This window comes from Megascapheus bottae, chromosome 17, assembly GCF_031878675.1.
Source record: "Megascapheus bottae isolate mThoBot1 chromosome 17, mThoBot2.hap1, whole genome shotgun sequence".
NCBI lineage: Eukaryota > Metazoa > Chordata > Mammalia > Rodentia > Geomyidae > Megascapheus > Megascapheus bottae.
Genome location: NC_143525.1, coordinates 14589576 through 14607022, shown reverse-complemented (window position 1 = coordinate 14607022; position 17447 = coordinate 14589576). Strand labels below are relative to the sequence as shown.

At 40.0% G+C, this 17447-nt stretch overlaps 1 protein-coding gene across 1 annotated transcript in view; it reads right to left on the bottom strand.

Annotated features, from left to right (window-relative positions):
* Positions 1-17447, bottom strand: part of Prkca (protein kinase C alpha) — a 377074-nt gene that overhangs the window by 108339 nt on the left and 251288 nt on the right. The window contains exon 4 of the mRNA XM_090349887.1: positions 1710-1821. Within this exon, the coding sequence (XP_090206013.1) occupies positions 1710-1821 (112 nt within the window). The remainder of the gene's footprint in view (positions 1-1709; positions 1822-17447) is intronic.

Below are 17447 nucleotides of genomic sequence, written 5' to 3'. Positions count from 1 at the left end.
CTCTGAAGATGCTAGTTGATATATGCTGTGGATGTATGTCCCACAAAAGTTCACAGATTGGAAACCTTATTCCCCAAATCATAGGATCATCACTGTAGTTGGAAAGGGAACCTTTGGGAGGTAATTTAATAAGACTAGATAAGATTGTGAAGGGGGGGCATCCATGATGGAATCAGTGGCTTTTATATGAATAAAGTTCTGTGTAGGCAGCTCCACACAAGGGCTCTGCCATGTTTATAATGTAGCAAGCAGGACCTCACCATATCCTGGTCCATGCTTGTAGATTCCCACACTCCAGAACTCTAAGCTACAAAAACATCTATTCTTTTATAAATTGCCACAATCTCACATATTTTATAAAGAAATATCAAACAGATTGGAAAACAACTCAGAGCAGCCCCAACATTTCATCTATTTCTACATCTTGTTAAAACTGTGACAGAATCCCTGGCTCATGCAGGTGTGAAGTGCTGAGCAGCATGCCTTCCCAGAACAGCACACTCTTCAGTTCAGTGGGTATCACGGGGAACACTTGATGGCAAGTTCTACCTCATGAGTGAGGCTGCCAATGGAAGAGCTCCAGTGTCTCACTTTGTCAAGGTTGGCATGTAACACATTCAAATGCTCATTTTTTTGTGCCAAGTTTCAAAATGGTTAAACATGCATTTACAAACGAACTCAGTACTTGCAGAAACTCTGAAAACCCTCTCTTTGGTATCTAAGAGTTTCTTAAAGTGGAGACTAATGGCCCGGAAGTTAACAGTTTCACTTGGCTGTTAAATTGTACAGCTTCATAAGGTGAACCATCCCTGTGTTCTGAGAAATCCTCCATCTACCCTATAATGTTCTTACATATTGATTTTTATATACTGTGTTTGCTCTATGTAGGATACAAATATAAAGGCTTGGGCCATTATAACAGCCATTAATGAAGAAGAATATGCTGCAATTACCATAATATTTGCCTGTCTATTAGAAAAACAGGCTTAGTAATTGCCTTTGCATGTTCTAAAAACCCAAACTTTCATTTAAATGAATAGCCTAGGGAATCTCATAATGTAAGAATTAGCAAAGCAGAGATTTCCATAGTGATTTTTCCCCCCTTTTCCTCCTGGTAATTTGATGGAGATGCAGAAAGAGAAAAGAGAAAGATGGGAAAGGGCTGGTATCTTCCGCAGAGGTCTTCAGTGATTTCATCCCAAGCAAGGCTGCTATAAATTTGATCCATAAACAGCCAGGATGTGTGAACTGAAAAAAGACATTATCCTAGTTTTTATGTTCATTTGAGCTTCAGTTTTAGGGAGAGCCTACTGGATTTTTCCACAGTCCACCCACTAATTAGAGACATAGGAAGATAATGACTATGGTTGCTTAGCTTATTTTGAAACCAACCAAATGTAGAGTCTGGAGGTGGAGAGTTTTCTTTGGGGTTTGACTAGCTTGCGTTTTGCAAGGATTGAAGATTTCTACCATGTTAAAAAAAAGTGACAGCACCCACTAACTTCATTTATAAACTGCCCTTTATTGTTCGTATTTAGGCAAGTAAGGAGTTTACGAAAGCAGAATTTTGGACAGTGTCCAGCCTGGTCTGTATTTGAAGGACTTCTACTGATGAGTTGATATTGAGAAGCCACCAAGCCTTGAGCACTCCAGGGTCAGGGGCCTAAGTTGCAGAGCCTCCCAGCTACTGGAAAAGAAAACTTACTTACTGTCACATTTCATCCCTTGGTGGATGAGTCCATAAAGCAGCGACCCACAGTGATCACAGAAGGTCGGACTTCCATAAGTATGGATCTTGAACTTGTGCTTGCTCCTGGGGTCCTAGAGAAGAAGAAATACAATGCTTATTAAAGGCATGAAAGGGCCACAATTTTGAAGTAAGACTCATTTTGTTAAGACTCAGTAGAGAGTACACAGTTTTGTGTAGCCACATAATCCTTAATGGGACTTGGGGCTATGCCATACTTTAATGGAAAATTTATCCATGTTTCCTTCCTTCTAATTTGTACACACCCAACTACAAGGCTTCTACCAAAGCTATCGCTTCCAGACTACAGTCAATCACCAATATCCTTACAGGGAAGTACAATGTTTTAAAGCATGTATTTCTCCACCAGGTTGCCCATGGTTTATTCCTATGATCGTAACTATCTGTGAGCTGAGATCAGGAGGGTTATGGTAAGAGGCCAGCATCCCTCTCCTCAACCAATAGCTGGATACAGTGGTGTATGTCTATCAACTAGTTATGTGGAAGGCTGAGGTCTGGAGGATGGGGGTTCCAGTTGGGCAAAAAAAAAAAAATCCCACCAGACTCTATTTCAATAGAAGAAACTGGTACGGTTGACCTTGGGATCTAAAAGTTAAAGCACATATATGCTATTTACATAGTGAGTGATTATGAATACCTTTCAAAGGCATAGACTAGAAGATTCTGAAATACTTCAATTATGTAGATAAGTCAAAAGAACAGCAAATCCAATACTGTACTATCCAGATTTTGATTTGATAAAGAACATGCCTCCTTATTTTTCATTATAATCTTATTATTTGCCTTTTGCAGAGATGCTAATGACCCTCCCAAAGCCACATGGCAAACTGATATCTGAAATGGGATTTGATCCACATCTGATCTGAATCACAAGGGTTTTCAGAGTTATATTTAGAATGAGGATCTGGTTCTTATTATCCTTTTTGTTTTTCAATTTCTACATTTTCAACAGTATTTTTTTTTTTTTTTGCCAGTCCTGGGCTTGGGCTCAGCGCTTGAGCATGGTCCCTGGATTTTTTTCTCAAGGCTAGGGCTCTACCACTTGAGCCACAGCACCACTTCTGGCTTTTTGCTACATATGTGGTACCGAGGAATTGAACCCGGGTCTTCGTGCATGCTAGGCAAGCACTCTACCACTGGGGCTGGGATTTTGGCCAAACTCCCAGCCCCAGTATTTTTTTTTTAAAGAAATGTCTACCACCTTCAGTTACTGAGTCTCTCTGTGCTTAAGGCTGTTGCTCTCCCACTTGAGCCACTGCACTATTTCTAGCTTTTTTCTGTTTATATGGTACTGAGGAATCCAATCCAGGGCTTCATGTATGCTAGGTGAGAATTCTACCACTAAGACCAGCCCTACCACCTGTTTTATAAGCAAGATTTTTTTTGTAGGTTATGAGGCCTGGGTGCTGTCTCTGAGCTTTTCAGCTCAAGGCTACCAACCTATCCCTGAGCCACAGCCCCACTTCTAGTGATTAAATAGAGATAAGAGTCTCAAGTTCTTTACTGCCCAGGCTGGCTTTGAACCTTGATACTCAGATCTTAGCCTCCTGAGTAGCTAGGATTGTTGGTGTGAGCCACCACACCTGGCTTAAGCAAGATTTTATTTTTATTGTACTACTGCTCCACTTATGTTGTGACACAATTTCTGTGGTGATAGTTGCAGAGGGGAGTTTTTGTGACACAGTAGTATGGGCCACAAAACCTGAAGTATTTACTCTCTGTTCTCTACAGGAAAAATTGCCAATTCCAGCTTAAGGACAATGGGCTTCAGCATGCACATTACCCGTATCCCATTAGAAATACACATTCATTAGCTTCTGATGGACCAAATGAATCGAAACCCTGGAGGAGAAGTCTCCCAGGCTGTGCATCCAGAGGTCCTTCAGGTGATTCCAAGATTGGCAGCCATGTTACAGATAGAGAACTCCTGCTTCAGAATATCACTCAACAGATATTTGGTGGGTTTCTAACATGTACAAATGGAATACATATGTAGAAGACTCACATTCTTCTTGAAGCCAGTCACTGGTTTACCTTCTAAATGTCTCTCTCAAGGTGTTCTCCTTGAGAGATTACTTTTTCAATCAAGTAGTACCTATGAAGGTGGAGTGACATAAGGCTTCCACTGTTATAGAAGCCCAACATTTTCCTATGCGTAAGGAAGAACACTGAAAAAAACAGGCCAGCTTCAACATGAATTAACAGTCCTCATGTTGACAGGAAAGGTTGTATCCCACAAATGAAGGGCAAAGAAGATGCTGGGGGAAAGGAAGCAACTAGTTTCCCTGCAGAAAGAAGGCATCAACAACTGGCAGTAAATAAAGAATGGCAGCTCACTCTGAGCCCTCTGGAGTGTGCTCAAGTCAGGCAGCCTCAGGATGGCTGTCCTGACAATTGATTGTCACATGGCTCTCTACTGACTTGAGACATAGGCAACATACTTTCTTTTCAGGAAAGCTAACTCATTCATGTATGCATCTATAGGTGCTTAGAAGAGACTAGACAACCATTGCTTTACTTCCTGCAAGTCTAGAGTCTTTCACACTACCAAGTCCATATTTGGCCACAGACACAGTGACGAATTACAACCATCACAATATCTACTTATTGGTCATCTGGTGTGTGTGTGTGTGTGTGTGTGTGTGTGTGTGTGTGTGTGTGTGTGTGTGTGCGTGTGTGTAGATGCTTTTCAATTTCCAAGACTTCTATTTAGAACAAAAGTCTCTTGTGAATAAGACTATTTACCAGTACTCTGGAGATCTGTATTCTGACCCTAGCACTGATACAAACTCTGTGACCTTTGAGCAATTGTGCCTCTTATTTATAAAGAAGAAATAAGTGCAGTTTGCCCTGAGGGTGATGCTCAATTCAGGAAGCTTAGGAAAAAGGCTAGCACCTTGAAAATCATGGAACAAATATACAACCTTATCATCATATTATCTTCGGAGATAAATTACAAAGTACCCAAGGATTTCCCCAAGTAGTTTAGTAACATGGACCTGAAAGAATGAAGCAGGAAAGCCAGGTAATACCAGGTGTCACTGGTGGTCAGAGTGGAGCCAAACAAGCAAAAGGTAGAGGACTTTTAATTTGGTCCTGCATTCTAGCTCCCCACACCTGTGCCTGGCCCTCCAAGGAAGTCATTTGGCAATCACTCCAAGCAGTGAACATAAAACTATCTGCCTGCCCAGACCACCAGCATGTGCCATCCCCACCATCAGGGTGACTGTCACAGGAGCTAGAGGAGTGGAATGCAGGGACATGGAAGCTCTCCCAGTCTAATTAATCTCACCTAGGCTGACAAAAGAGACCATGGTGTTCGCTAAAGAGCTGTGACTCATGATGATGTGCAGAGAGCCACTGGAACTAAAAATCTCCCGGGCTCTCTGTGCTTCTATCAATAGCCATTAAAGAACAAAGCGTTTTGTTTCTTTGGGCCCTAAATTCCTCATCAGTTCCTTGAAAATGTGGGGTGGGAGGACAACATTTTAAATGACACTTCACAGATCCCTAAGGTTTCCAGGAGGTACTGCCAGGGTCAGCTAAGGAAGAGGATGGAAGTAGGCAGAAGAGGGAGGAGGCCATTGCTACAATTAAAGTTGAAAACCATGGGGCTGGATGGTCTCCTTGATATTTGTCTTGCAATTAAAAGAGAAAGAGAGAGAGAGAGAGAGAGAGAGAGAGAGAGAGAGAGAGAGAGAGAGAGAGAGAGAGAGAGAGAGGGAGAGAGAGAGGGAGAGAGACAGAGACACAGAGAGAGAGACAGAGAGAGACACACAGAGAGACAGAGAGAGACACACAGAGAGAGCAGAGTCAGAGAGAGAAGAAACTTTTCTACTTTGAAATCATCTAAGACTCAAAAGAATTTGTGAATCTAGTACAGCTTGTTCCTGCATGTTCTTCATCTAGCTTTCTTCAGCGAGAATGTCTTAAATAATCACAGCACATAAGCACAATCAGGGCATTGCAACTGCAACTGCACCACCAGCCAAACCAAGGGCTTCAGGGGCTACTAGATTTTCTGTGCCTAGTTCCAAGGCAAAGATTTCCATTGTGCGACTTATGAATTAAATATATTGTGTACTGTACAGGGAATATGGTAATATTTGCTGGGTAAATAACCACTAGTTTCAGAAGAACAGCAGCCAAGGAACATCTGCTACTTCTTTATGACATCTATCGCCTGCTAGATCCTAGGTTGCGTAGAGGGAGGATTAGTTTAAGGATCTATCTGAAAAGTAGCATCAGAAAGTTTGTAAGAATAGGAGATACACTAGGTCTCCTTGGCACAGGTCGGAAACTTCTTAAGGACCAAGAAACACAATAAATTAGAGAAAGGCTGGATAAGTGGGACTGCATTAAACTGCAGAGCTTCTGTATGGCAAAGGACATAGCTAGCAAATTAACTAGAAAGCCTACAGAGTGGGAGAAGATCTTCACTAACCATACAACAGACAAAGGCTACATATCTAAAATATATCAACAGCTCAAAAAATTGAATCACTCCAAAACTAATCTCCAAAGAAACAACCATCCCATTAAAAAATGGGCCAAAGACTTAAAGAGAGTCTTCTCTGAAGAAGAAATAAGAATAGCCTATAGACACATGAAGAAATGCTCGACATCTCTGATCATAAAAGAAATGCAAATCAAAACAACTCTAAGATTCCACCTCATTCCAGTTAGAATGGCCAGGATCAAGAAATCTAATAACAACAGAAGCTGGAGGGGATGTGGCCAGGAGGGATCATTACTACACTGTTGGTGGGAGTGCAAACTCAACCACTAGGGAAAGCAGTATAGTAGTTCCTCAAAAGAGTAAACATAGAACTTCCCTATGACCCAGCAATTCCACTACTTGGCATTTACTCAACCATCCAGAAACAAGGACATACTAAATTCACTATCACAACGATGTTCACTGCAGCACTATTTACCATAGCAAAGATATGGAACCAACCCAGATGCTCCTCAGTTGACGAGTGGACTAACAAGATGTGGTATTTATACACAATGACATTCTATGCTTCTGTCAGAAAGAATGACATCGCCCCATTTGTAAGAAAATGGAAAGACTTAGAAAAAAATCATATTAAGTGAAGTAAGCCAGACTCAAAGGAACATAGGCTCAGTGGTTTCCTTCATTTGTCATAATCAGTAGAAACCTTGGGCTCTCCTAGCAGAGAGAACAACAGAACAAAACCTAGATAAATAAGGCCACATAGAATGATGCTAAATGAAAGGACCTCTAGGATATAGAAACAAAAGCCATATAATGAGTGATTGTTGTTCTTAATGTACTGTTATCTCTCATCTCTTTTGCTGTCCTTGGCTATCTCATATTGTTACAGTATTTCACCTGGTTATCTGATATATTGTATATATGTATATTTGGTTATTTGAAGTTGGGTAGGGAAGGGAGAAAAACAAGATGAGGGGCAGGGGTGGGGGAGGGATATGGAAGGCAAGACATGAGAAAGGGTATCAATGTATTTGAAGTAATGCACCTTCTTATCTGGTGAATATAATGTAACCCTTCTATTAATTACAACAAAAAATATATGAAAAAGAACGTTCTTGTCTACATAAACACATGCCGTTACCAAACTCTTCCAATCAGTTCTTCAGAATGAAGTAATTTCAAAGCCCAGGGTGACTGGGCACTTAGTCAGATATGCAGCCATTCTGGGTGATGAGAGAGTGAAAGGTAGGACAATTGTGGACTTCCAGGTGGTGCTGGGCCCTGGAGGGAAAAATAAGGTAGACCACAGAATCCCAAGACACAAGCTGTCCCTTTGTGGTCTGAGATTAGGTTTTATGAAAATAGTCACCAGATGAGCCACTCCTGTGGTGGTCAGGAAAATATGTGCAGAGGAGCCAGCCCCAGAGGAGCTGAAGCTCATGTTTGTTCATGTCCATGTGTCACTGTCCTCAGGTTCTGAGCAACCTCAGGACTCTCTCATGTCTATAAGCCCTGGCATCCAAGCTTCTTCTTAGGTGACAATATCCCAGTTTCTCTCATTGATATCTTCCCCTAACATTGCTTCCACCTGCTATAACCACCTTATGCCAAGGCTCCACCTGCTGGAACATCCATCAAGGTAGGAAAGAAGCTCTGGCCTCCTCTAGGAAGCTCCCGCAGACAGCAGTACCCAGAACAGATTTTCCCTTTAGTTAATGTTCCTGAGTGTTTTCACTTCTGTCTCTGTATGCCATTTACCACATCTGTCACTCATAATAATTATTGACTATGTCTACCTTCCTTTCATGTTTTTCATCATACATACACATGTACACAGAGATAGATATGAGAGGGAGAGAATGAGGGAGAAAGAGAGGAAGAGAGAAGAGAAAAGAGGACAAATGGGATGAGAAGCACAGAGAAGAGAAGGGAAGGGAAGGGAAGGGAAGGGAAGGGAAAGGAAGGGGGAGAACAGAATAGGAGAGAGGGTCATGGCAATTAAAAGAAATGAAAGAGAGATCCCAACATCTAAAGTAGTAACAATGGTAGAACCAAGGATGAATATTATGTTTTAAGTATGAATTTTACCCCTGAGCTCCTGAAAAACCAAAAGAAGAAAAGGGAGAGAAATAGGGGATTCTTTGGGGCTGCAAGGCTACCTGAGTGCAGAAATCCATCTGGGTATCCTCTAAACACTTGTGTCTCTTATATGGTGGACCTTGAGCCAAATGTGGATGAATGCAACTACTATGTCATCAGCAAAGAGCACTTTTACCTGGAGGGTAGGCAAGATCATCCCATGGGTGAATTACCGTAAGTTTGGCCATGCTTAGAATCACAGAAAAATGGACAGGGTACAGTGAGTCTTCTTTACTATTAAGTCAATGGCATTTTCCTCTTAAGGAAATACATAAAAATATTACATTTTTCTTCCACAGGCACTGGCAGTCTCTTTATATGTGAAGTATGAAAACTGCTGTCTTTGTTACCAGCCCAATGTTACATTATAAAACAAAAGGTGACACAATTAGCTCAGACATCTCTGCCGGATATGCAGCTGGGGGAAACTCTTTTTTCACAGGTACAAATGAAATTGAATTCGCAAATCTAAATCTAAATTTCTTACAAAAAAGCAACCAATGAAAACTGCAAGTCCTCTTGGAAGCATCTGCTAGCTTTTTCTCATTTCTTTTATAATACAGCAATTTGATCAGCTTTCCTTGGAAACATATCTCAACATTCCTCCCAGGACTTTTCAAATGCTTTCTTCATCATCATCAACAGGAATGCCAACATTATCACTATCAATACCATTTGGGATGGAATACAAATAAGCCCTTGGACATATAGAACTCTGACGCTGATATTCCCTGAGCTTTATACTTCCTAGGTGCCTTGGCGCTGGACTATCTATTAGTATCCAAAGGCAATATGTTCTGGCTAACTTTGAAGTCACAGTCTTCAAGGATGAAGCCCTGTCCAGCCATGTGTAGAGTGATGACTCTAGAGGAACTGACATTCCTCAGGCTCTAGGAGGCCACAGCAGTAGCGATTGTGACAATGACGTGTCTGTGTGCATACACATCACTTCTTCTGTCCTTTTAATTTGATGAGCAAAACAATGGCTGAGTTTTAGCTGGAGGCTTGCATTTTCCACCCATATCTGAATGCTTCCAAAATGCCCAGGAGGCTTCATGGAGGACCTAAACATTTGTCCTTAAGGTCGGGGGGGGGGGGGGGGGGTACAGGCTTTTGGAGTTTTTGAGCAAGACTGCTTTTAACCCACTGAAGCTCTGGGGCGTTATTTCCTGAAGCACCCGGAGCAGCGTGTCTCCTTCAGGCTGTTCCTTCTAAATACCAAGGAAAATTCCCTGCTTTCACCATCTGACGCGTTCCTATGAATCACACTTGTAAGCCAAGCTTGGGTCTAAATGTCACCCACATGCTGACTACATAAGCAACACTAAAAACACTGCTCCAAGGGTGAAGCTGGCATCATTACTGTAAAGTAAAATTTCTTAGGAAGCAGGCTTTTATTTTGGTTAACTCTACAGGACAAAAATTTTCCTCTTTTAATTTTTTTGTTAGCAAAAAATAGAACTCTTACTAAAAATAGGGTGATTTTCTATCACTTGTGTATCACTATAATAACCAAATTTAATCTCATCTTCTAAGTGATGTTCCCTGGCTTTTCTCAGGCTGCAGGATCAACCTAGCTTGTTTTGGGCTTCAGCATGTACTTTGCCTTTGAGCAGACCAGTATTGTTAAGTGTTGCCTGTTCTAAGAAAGTGCCAAAGGACTTCTGGAAACAGAAATTCATTTTTGATCTGTAATGTAACCCTGATATGTTCTAATAAATAACAGCCATTGTTATAGTCAGAAAGACTTGTTAACACAGGCTTTACTGATAGAAGGACTCCTAGGATTGTTTGCCCAGCTAAATAAATGCTCTCACCATTAAATATGAAACCACAAACTGTTAAAAAAATCTAGATAAATATCTACTAGTGAGTCAATGAGTAAATAAAATGTAATATATTTACACTGTAGAATACAACATAGCCATTGCGTCAAATGAGTGAGATCTTTCTTAACAGCAAGGACTGATAGCCAAGATCTATTGTCTCATGAAAAGAGCAAGTTATAGAGGGAAACATGAAAATGACATGTGCAGAATGGAAGCAAAGATACCAGGGAACAATGGCACAGCTTTTCTCTAGATAGATTTGTAAGTCATATGCCTCTGGAAACATGTGGAGACAGATGGGTTCAGAGATGAACAAGAGAGGACACTTTAACATTACAGAACAACTTAAACAAAAAGGAATCCATGCAGTATTTTCTGCAATCCAAATGAGCAAAAAGCCCAGCTGAAAATATCTGGTTACATATCAGCTGAATCATAAGATGCTATTGGAAGGAGAGCCTGAGCATGTGAGAAAAACTAACCATAGCTGTCACACCTGCCCATTAATGGGCTCTGTCTACAATTTCCCCAGCATCTGCTAAGAAGGTACCATATGGGAAAACTATAAGGTATTGGGTACAATCTGTCATCAATGCAACTGTATAGCTAGCATTCTATTATTTTGTAATTTTTTTTGCCAGTCCTGGGTCTTGAACTCAGGGCCTGGACACTATCCTTGGGCTTTCTCAAGGCTAGAGCTCTACCACTTGAGCCACAGCACCATTCCTGGCTTTTTGCTATGTATGCGGTATTGAGGAATTGAACCCCGGTCTTTGTGCATGCTAGGCAAGCACTCTACCACTAGGCTAAACTCCCGGCCTCTATTTTGTGATTTTTTTTTATGTCATGACCTTCTCCAGTACTGATACTGGCAAGGTCTTATCCATTATGGCTTCCAAATTCCAAAAGAATATGTATGGTTTAGTATAGATTTTTGATATTAAAATAATATTTGATACGCAAATGCTCACACCCTAAAGTCTAAACATTACACATTTAAACAATAAAATTATTTCCCAATGTTTTATCAATTTCTTCATTTAGCTTCAAAATTATTTGTTGGGCACTTACTATGTGCTAGTGGAATGTGTCAGGTGGTGAAGACTCCAGGTAGGGCTCAGGTTCTGTCTCACTAGGGAGAAGTTAGTTAATGCTGTACAAACTAACCACTTCTAAGTTCATCAGCTAAATACAGCAAATATTTGTTTCTCATTCTTTGCCCTGGGCACTCCCGATAGAGCAACAGCAGGGCTGCTCAAGGGCTCTTCCAGCCTTACATGGGAGCAGAACCATCATTTCTGCCCATATTTCATGTAAATACATAAGACACATAGGCCAACTAGAAGTCCAAAAGGCAAGGTCCTATGGTCTCTTCAAGGAAGGACAGCAAATAATTTGAACAGCATCATCATCTGCAAAGACCCTTAAGAAACATTTTCTCTTATCTACTGGAGTGCAACAGAAGTGGCTAGATCTTTCAGCTTTGAAAACTTAACAGTTTTAGCTCAAGTGGAAGCAGTGAAGTTGGTGATGTCAAGCAGAACCCATCCACTGTGAAGCCATTATATGAGATTGGCAGTGGTGAGGCAGTAACCACCAACCTCTAAGTTACACTGGCTTCCTACCATATTTACTTTTTATTTGTGCTCCATGTCAGTGGTCACAGGGGAGGAGCAGATGTCTGCTCATTCTAGGACCAAGGGAAAAAAGTCCAACTGCTAAGTGGCACATACCACTTCTGTGGCAGAGGAAAAGAAGAGTCAGAGGTGGAAAGGAACTACACAATCTGCTATTTTTTCTTACAAGTAGAAACTCCCCCCATGGGTGAAGCCTGCTCTGGTTGGGGGTTGTTCTGTTTTAGAGAGCAGCTTAAAGGCTCATAGCAGTGTGGGATCTATGGTCTTTTTTTTTTTTTTGCATTTTTTTTATTGTAATTAGTAAAAGGGTTACATGATATTTGCCAAATAGAAGGTGCATTCATTTACATACATTGATACCCTTTCACATGTCTTGGTACCCATTACCCTCCCCCCTCTATGGTCTTTCTATAATGAAGGGGACAAATGGAGGGGGACAGTAATACAATCTTCCAGAAAGACCCCTTTATTTCTTTACCCTATATACCTAGGAGTGCATGGGAGTTTTGTTTCAAAGACTAACCATTATTTTTTTCTATTGTCATACTGACTGCCCTAAGGAAATACTGTCTTTGCCCCCTTGATTAAGCTACTTTCACAAGATTGATGATAACCCTGACGATGGTAATCTTGTTAAGAAACATTCATATTTTTGAACAGTTACATTTTTGAAGTTTTCATTTGGGAATAGTTTTAGATTCACAAATAGTAACAACAGTGCAATGAGTTTCTATGACCCTCCCTCTTCCCACCGTCTCTTCCAATGATAACATTTTACATAATCATAGTGCATGATCAGGGCTCTGAAACAGATAGGCTTCATGTTATGAACAAACCTTACTTGGATGTTTTTATACTGGTTTTTAGAAGCCCTCATTGTGCAGGTCTATGCATAGTTATATAAGGTTTTATCAAGTTCTTTCTAATGATACAGGATTTGGCCCTCCACCACAAAGCATAGGTTTTTCTCTGTATAGTCACTTCCTCCCTGCCTGTAGCTTCAGCAGCCACCAAATCTGTTCACTATGAAAGTTCTATAGCATTTTTTTTTAGCACCAAATGATGCTATGCTAATTACAGAGCTGGTTAGCACCAATGTTATAGTTTGAAAGGAAAAATAAACAGGAATAGAGGAAGCATCTTAATTATGTAGACTCCTGCCAGACCCGCACAAAGTTTTATGTTTCCTACAAAAATTCATGGCCAAGAGCACATGGCTAACTGGAGAAAAATAATCTGTGATAAATGAAAACATATTCTTCAAAAGACTCTAAAAACCATATACTCCTTGTTTAAGGTAGGTAAGGAAGAATTGAATTTGTGTGAGATACTCTGATGTTCTGTGATGGTCTGAGACAAACTTTGGAGGCTATTATTTGCTGGTAACTAGCTAATAAGTCTGAGATTCTGAACTTATTTTTATCATAGACTTGAAAAAGTATATCATGTAGGAAGGTTCTCCAGCAGCTGGTATTTACTCATCTGATTAAACACACAGCCAGAAAGCATAACTGTCTTTTTGTGACTAAAGTTCAAATAGGCAGAGTTCCTTCTTTAGGTACCTCTGCTGCCTTCCTTTCTTCCTTCCTTCCTTCCTTCCTTCCTTCCTTCCTTCCTTCCTTCCTTCCTTCCTTCCTTCTTCCTCTTTTGAGGTACTGGGGTTTAAACTTAGGTCTCATGCCCACTTCACTTGCTTGCTTGTATTTGGTGTTCTACCATTTGAGCTATACCACTTGCCTGGCTTTTTGCTGATTACTTTGGAGATGAACTCTAGGAAACCTTTGTGCTCAGGCTAGTCTCAAATTGAAATCTTCCAGATCTATGTGAGCTTCCTGTGTAGCTATGATTACCAGCAAGATCTACTGATAACATTCTTCTTTGGATACCTCAGATTCTGTTTCTTTTTAAATTTTAAATATGCTTTATTCAATCTCTCTTTGCACCCATCTATGCCATGAAATTTATTTATATGGTTTAGTATTTTTAGTAGTTGAGAAAAATGGGAATACACTCGATATAAATAGAATAGATAAATAGATAAGATTGGGGATCAAGGAAATAGAAAGTAAGTTTGTTTTGTTAAGTGGCAAATTTTTGTACAGCTCTTAAAGGTAATATAAAAAACAGAGAGAAACTCTAGGATATGGGAAGAACTTTATCTTGTATGATTGTTGTTCTTAATGTACTATGCTATTTCTCTTCTCTTTTTTTTGGCCTAATAGTTAATCTCCTACTGTTATTGTATCTGACTTTGTTACTTGGTATATATATTTACTTTTTTATTTGAGATACGAAAGGGAAGTGGGGGGGATGATTGGGAGGCGGTAGGGGAGGGAAATGGGGACAAAAACATGAGGGGGTATCAGTGTGAGAAGTAATACATCTACTACCTGATGAATGTAACTGTAACCCCTCTATACATTACCCTGACAATAAAAAAAAAACTAAAATAAAAAACAGAGAGATAGAGAAATTTGTGAACCTGAATGTCACAGTCCTGAGGCCTATCCTTGAGTTGGAAGCTCTACTTCCAGATCTTTGCTCATTAGTTAGAGATAAGTCTCACAGACTTTCCTGCCTGGGCTGGTTTGGAACTGCAATCCTCAGATCTTAGCCTCCCAAGTAGCTAGGATTACAGGTATGAGACACCAGTGTCTGGCTGGATACTTCTGATTCTTTATGCAGATTGTTCATTACCTCTGGATAACCTTCCCAAGCCCTTTTCTTAGCCATGTCAAAGATATATTTACTTCTTGGTGTTCAGTGATCTTTTTAGTTCTAACCTCACTTTATAATAAAAATGTACAGCTTACGATAAAATATTCTTCTAACTACTTGTAATTAATTTTCAATTGTTTATTCACATTAATTTACATAAGCAAATCATATCACTGTAACAAAGCTAGATACAGTTCTGTTGAATTTACATAAGACACAGTTGAAAGAAATAAATTTTGGAGATCAAGGTGAGAGTGATGAGTTGGGGTTGATAGAAATGAGGGTAGGGGAAAAGGAGGAGAGAGAATCTCTTTAGTTATGATACTAGATAGACTGGTCTATACATTTAAAATTTTACATCCATTCATCTTAAAATGTTTCCATGCCATTAAATATAAAAGCAACATCATATGTCATCATACAACAGTTCATCATATGGATGTATTATAACTGATTTAGTCAACCCCCAATTCCTAAATACTTAAGCTATTTCCAATTTTTCATTGTTTTAAACAATATGACCAGAACTATTTATGAGAACACCCTGGCAAGAATCTTGTTAGTGTCTTGGGATAAAAGCCAAAAGTAGAAATCTTAAGCCAAACAGAAGGATATAAAATATTAAATGTAAGAGCTATACATCACGGCTAAGCCAGAGTCTGCCTTGATAGAAGAGGTCTGATACTGCATGGCTTCTGAGCCTTATGGGTGTGTTTGAAAGTAACCAGTTTTCTATTTTGGCTAAAAAAGTGTTGTGTTAGCACTGAGGTTTTCTTGATTTTTGTTACATTTGGGTATCTGTCCCAGGTTTCCCCCATTTGCTCAGTGACAAAAAACCTTCACAAATTGACAGCTGATGCTTTCTTCCCTCCAATTTCATCGAACTCTTCTGTCTTTATGAGTTTATTGCAATACACACACACACACACACACACACACACACACACGCGCGCGCGCACGCACACACGTGTACATAGGGCTTTTCCCTTGGTAAGCTGGTGTGATGTCACCAAACCACTTTTTCTACTTGGTTTTCACACCTTAATTTTAAGATAAAGTCTAGCCTTCTGTCCAGGTGCTTACTTGGGCCCCATTATATCTACTTTGAGACTTCCTGTCAATGCTTGGATCTTTCCTCTTTGACAATGGAGTCTCACAGACTTTTCTGATCTGTTTGGCCTTGAACTGCAACCCTCCCACTCTCAGTAGTCTCTCAAGTAGGTAGGAATACAGGCATGAACCCTCAGCACCCAACTTGCAGGGTTTTTTTTTCCCTAAATGTATGAATTAAGACATAGTGAAGGTTCTACCCTTTGGGGCAGGAGATCTCCAACGGTTTGCTAGTTAAGGATGGTTGATCCCAAGCCATAAAGTAGAACAACTTACAAATGAAACTACACACAGGCATGTCATTTTCTAGCCTGCCCTGAGGTTTCACATTGGTGTAGTGGAGTCATTTTCTAGATGTAACTGAATTAAATCCCTTCCATCTTGGCTTTCATGCATGAAAAGCACTGTCCCAAGGACAGGTGCATCGCCCTTCAAATGTAGACTCTTCTGTGTCTATCTTGGCATTTTTCTTCCTCATTTCTATCCAAGTATCTCTGACTTTGCTTGCTGGGCACAGGTGGCTGTGGAACTTGCAAAAATACTGAACTCAGGTATGAGGTCCTCCCTCTCTCTTTCTTTTCTTAAACAATAGGAGGCAACACTAATGCACTTTCTCCCAACTGTGACTTTCTATGCATTCCAAACAATGCCTCTAAAACTCCATTTAAAATACGGACAAAAATAGTAATACTAGTTGAGATACCTCCCTGGAGGCTTCCAATCCTACATCTTAACCTGCTGGCAATGTTTATTCAGCTCTAATGAGAATGCAGAGCTTGCCTTTAGTGAGGCAGAAACCTACTATGCAAATTGGAAATTCATTTTTTGTTGTTTGTTTTAAAATAAAAAACAAATACCTCACAAAAATATACTGGTGAATAATTGAATATTTGTAGTGGTACATAGTTATTTTTTTAAAGGTAGAAAATGCATGAGTTTCCTAAGACAAATACTTATGTCTCATGTGTACTTTCCCTTCTGCAGAGGGAGCTATGAAAAGGTACTGGAGATGAAGAGGAGTAGGAGGAGAGCAGCCTTACATTGCATGTAGACTTGTAAGGAGAATGTTCTTTTTATTTGGGGGTAGAGAAATATTGTAATAGTAAATAGTCTAAAAAACTATTTCTCTCTGTTAAACCTTAGGAAAAATGTTCAGTATTTAAAGAGCAAAGAAAATTACAACAAAACAAAATGGTAGCCTGAAGTCTATTAACCAACTTAGAGGCAGCCTATCCTCCTGTGCTCCACCCATTTCCCTGTTCATCCAGCATTTCCAACAGGACGCTATCAAGAAAAGGCAGGAAGAAGGAGGACCAGGAAAAGTTAGGGTTCATTTAGTTTCTAAGGGAATTGTAATTGTTTCCTCTTATCTTGTGATATGGTCATAGAAGATCAATGGATAGCCCTCATTTTAAAGATGAAATAACAGGAATTTAGAAAAGTAAGGTAATTTCATGGAATCCACAGCTAGTAAAATTATGACTTTAATCTACATTTTAGACTCAGCCAATTGGTCTCATTCTTGCTTGATGCTGGGCAAACACTGGATTCTAGAAATACACTGGGCAGTAAGACTCATTCTGATTTCAGGATGAACAGGGGTACATGGGACAGACAGCCCAACTTTTTTGTTGTTGTTTTATCCCAAACTAACTCAAATGGGCACAGAGTACAAGGCTATTTTCCCCTGAGAACAGAAAAAAATGATAACAATATCAAGAAGCAGTCTATCAGGACATGGACACAAATGGCAACAACATCTTTACCATCCCCTATTTCCATTT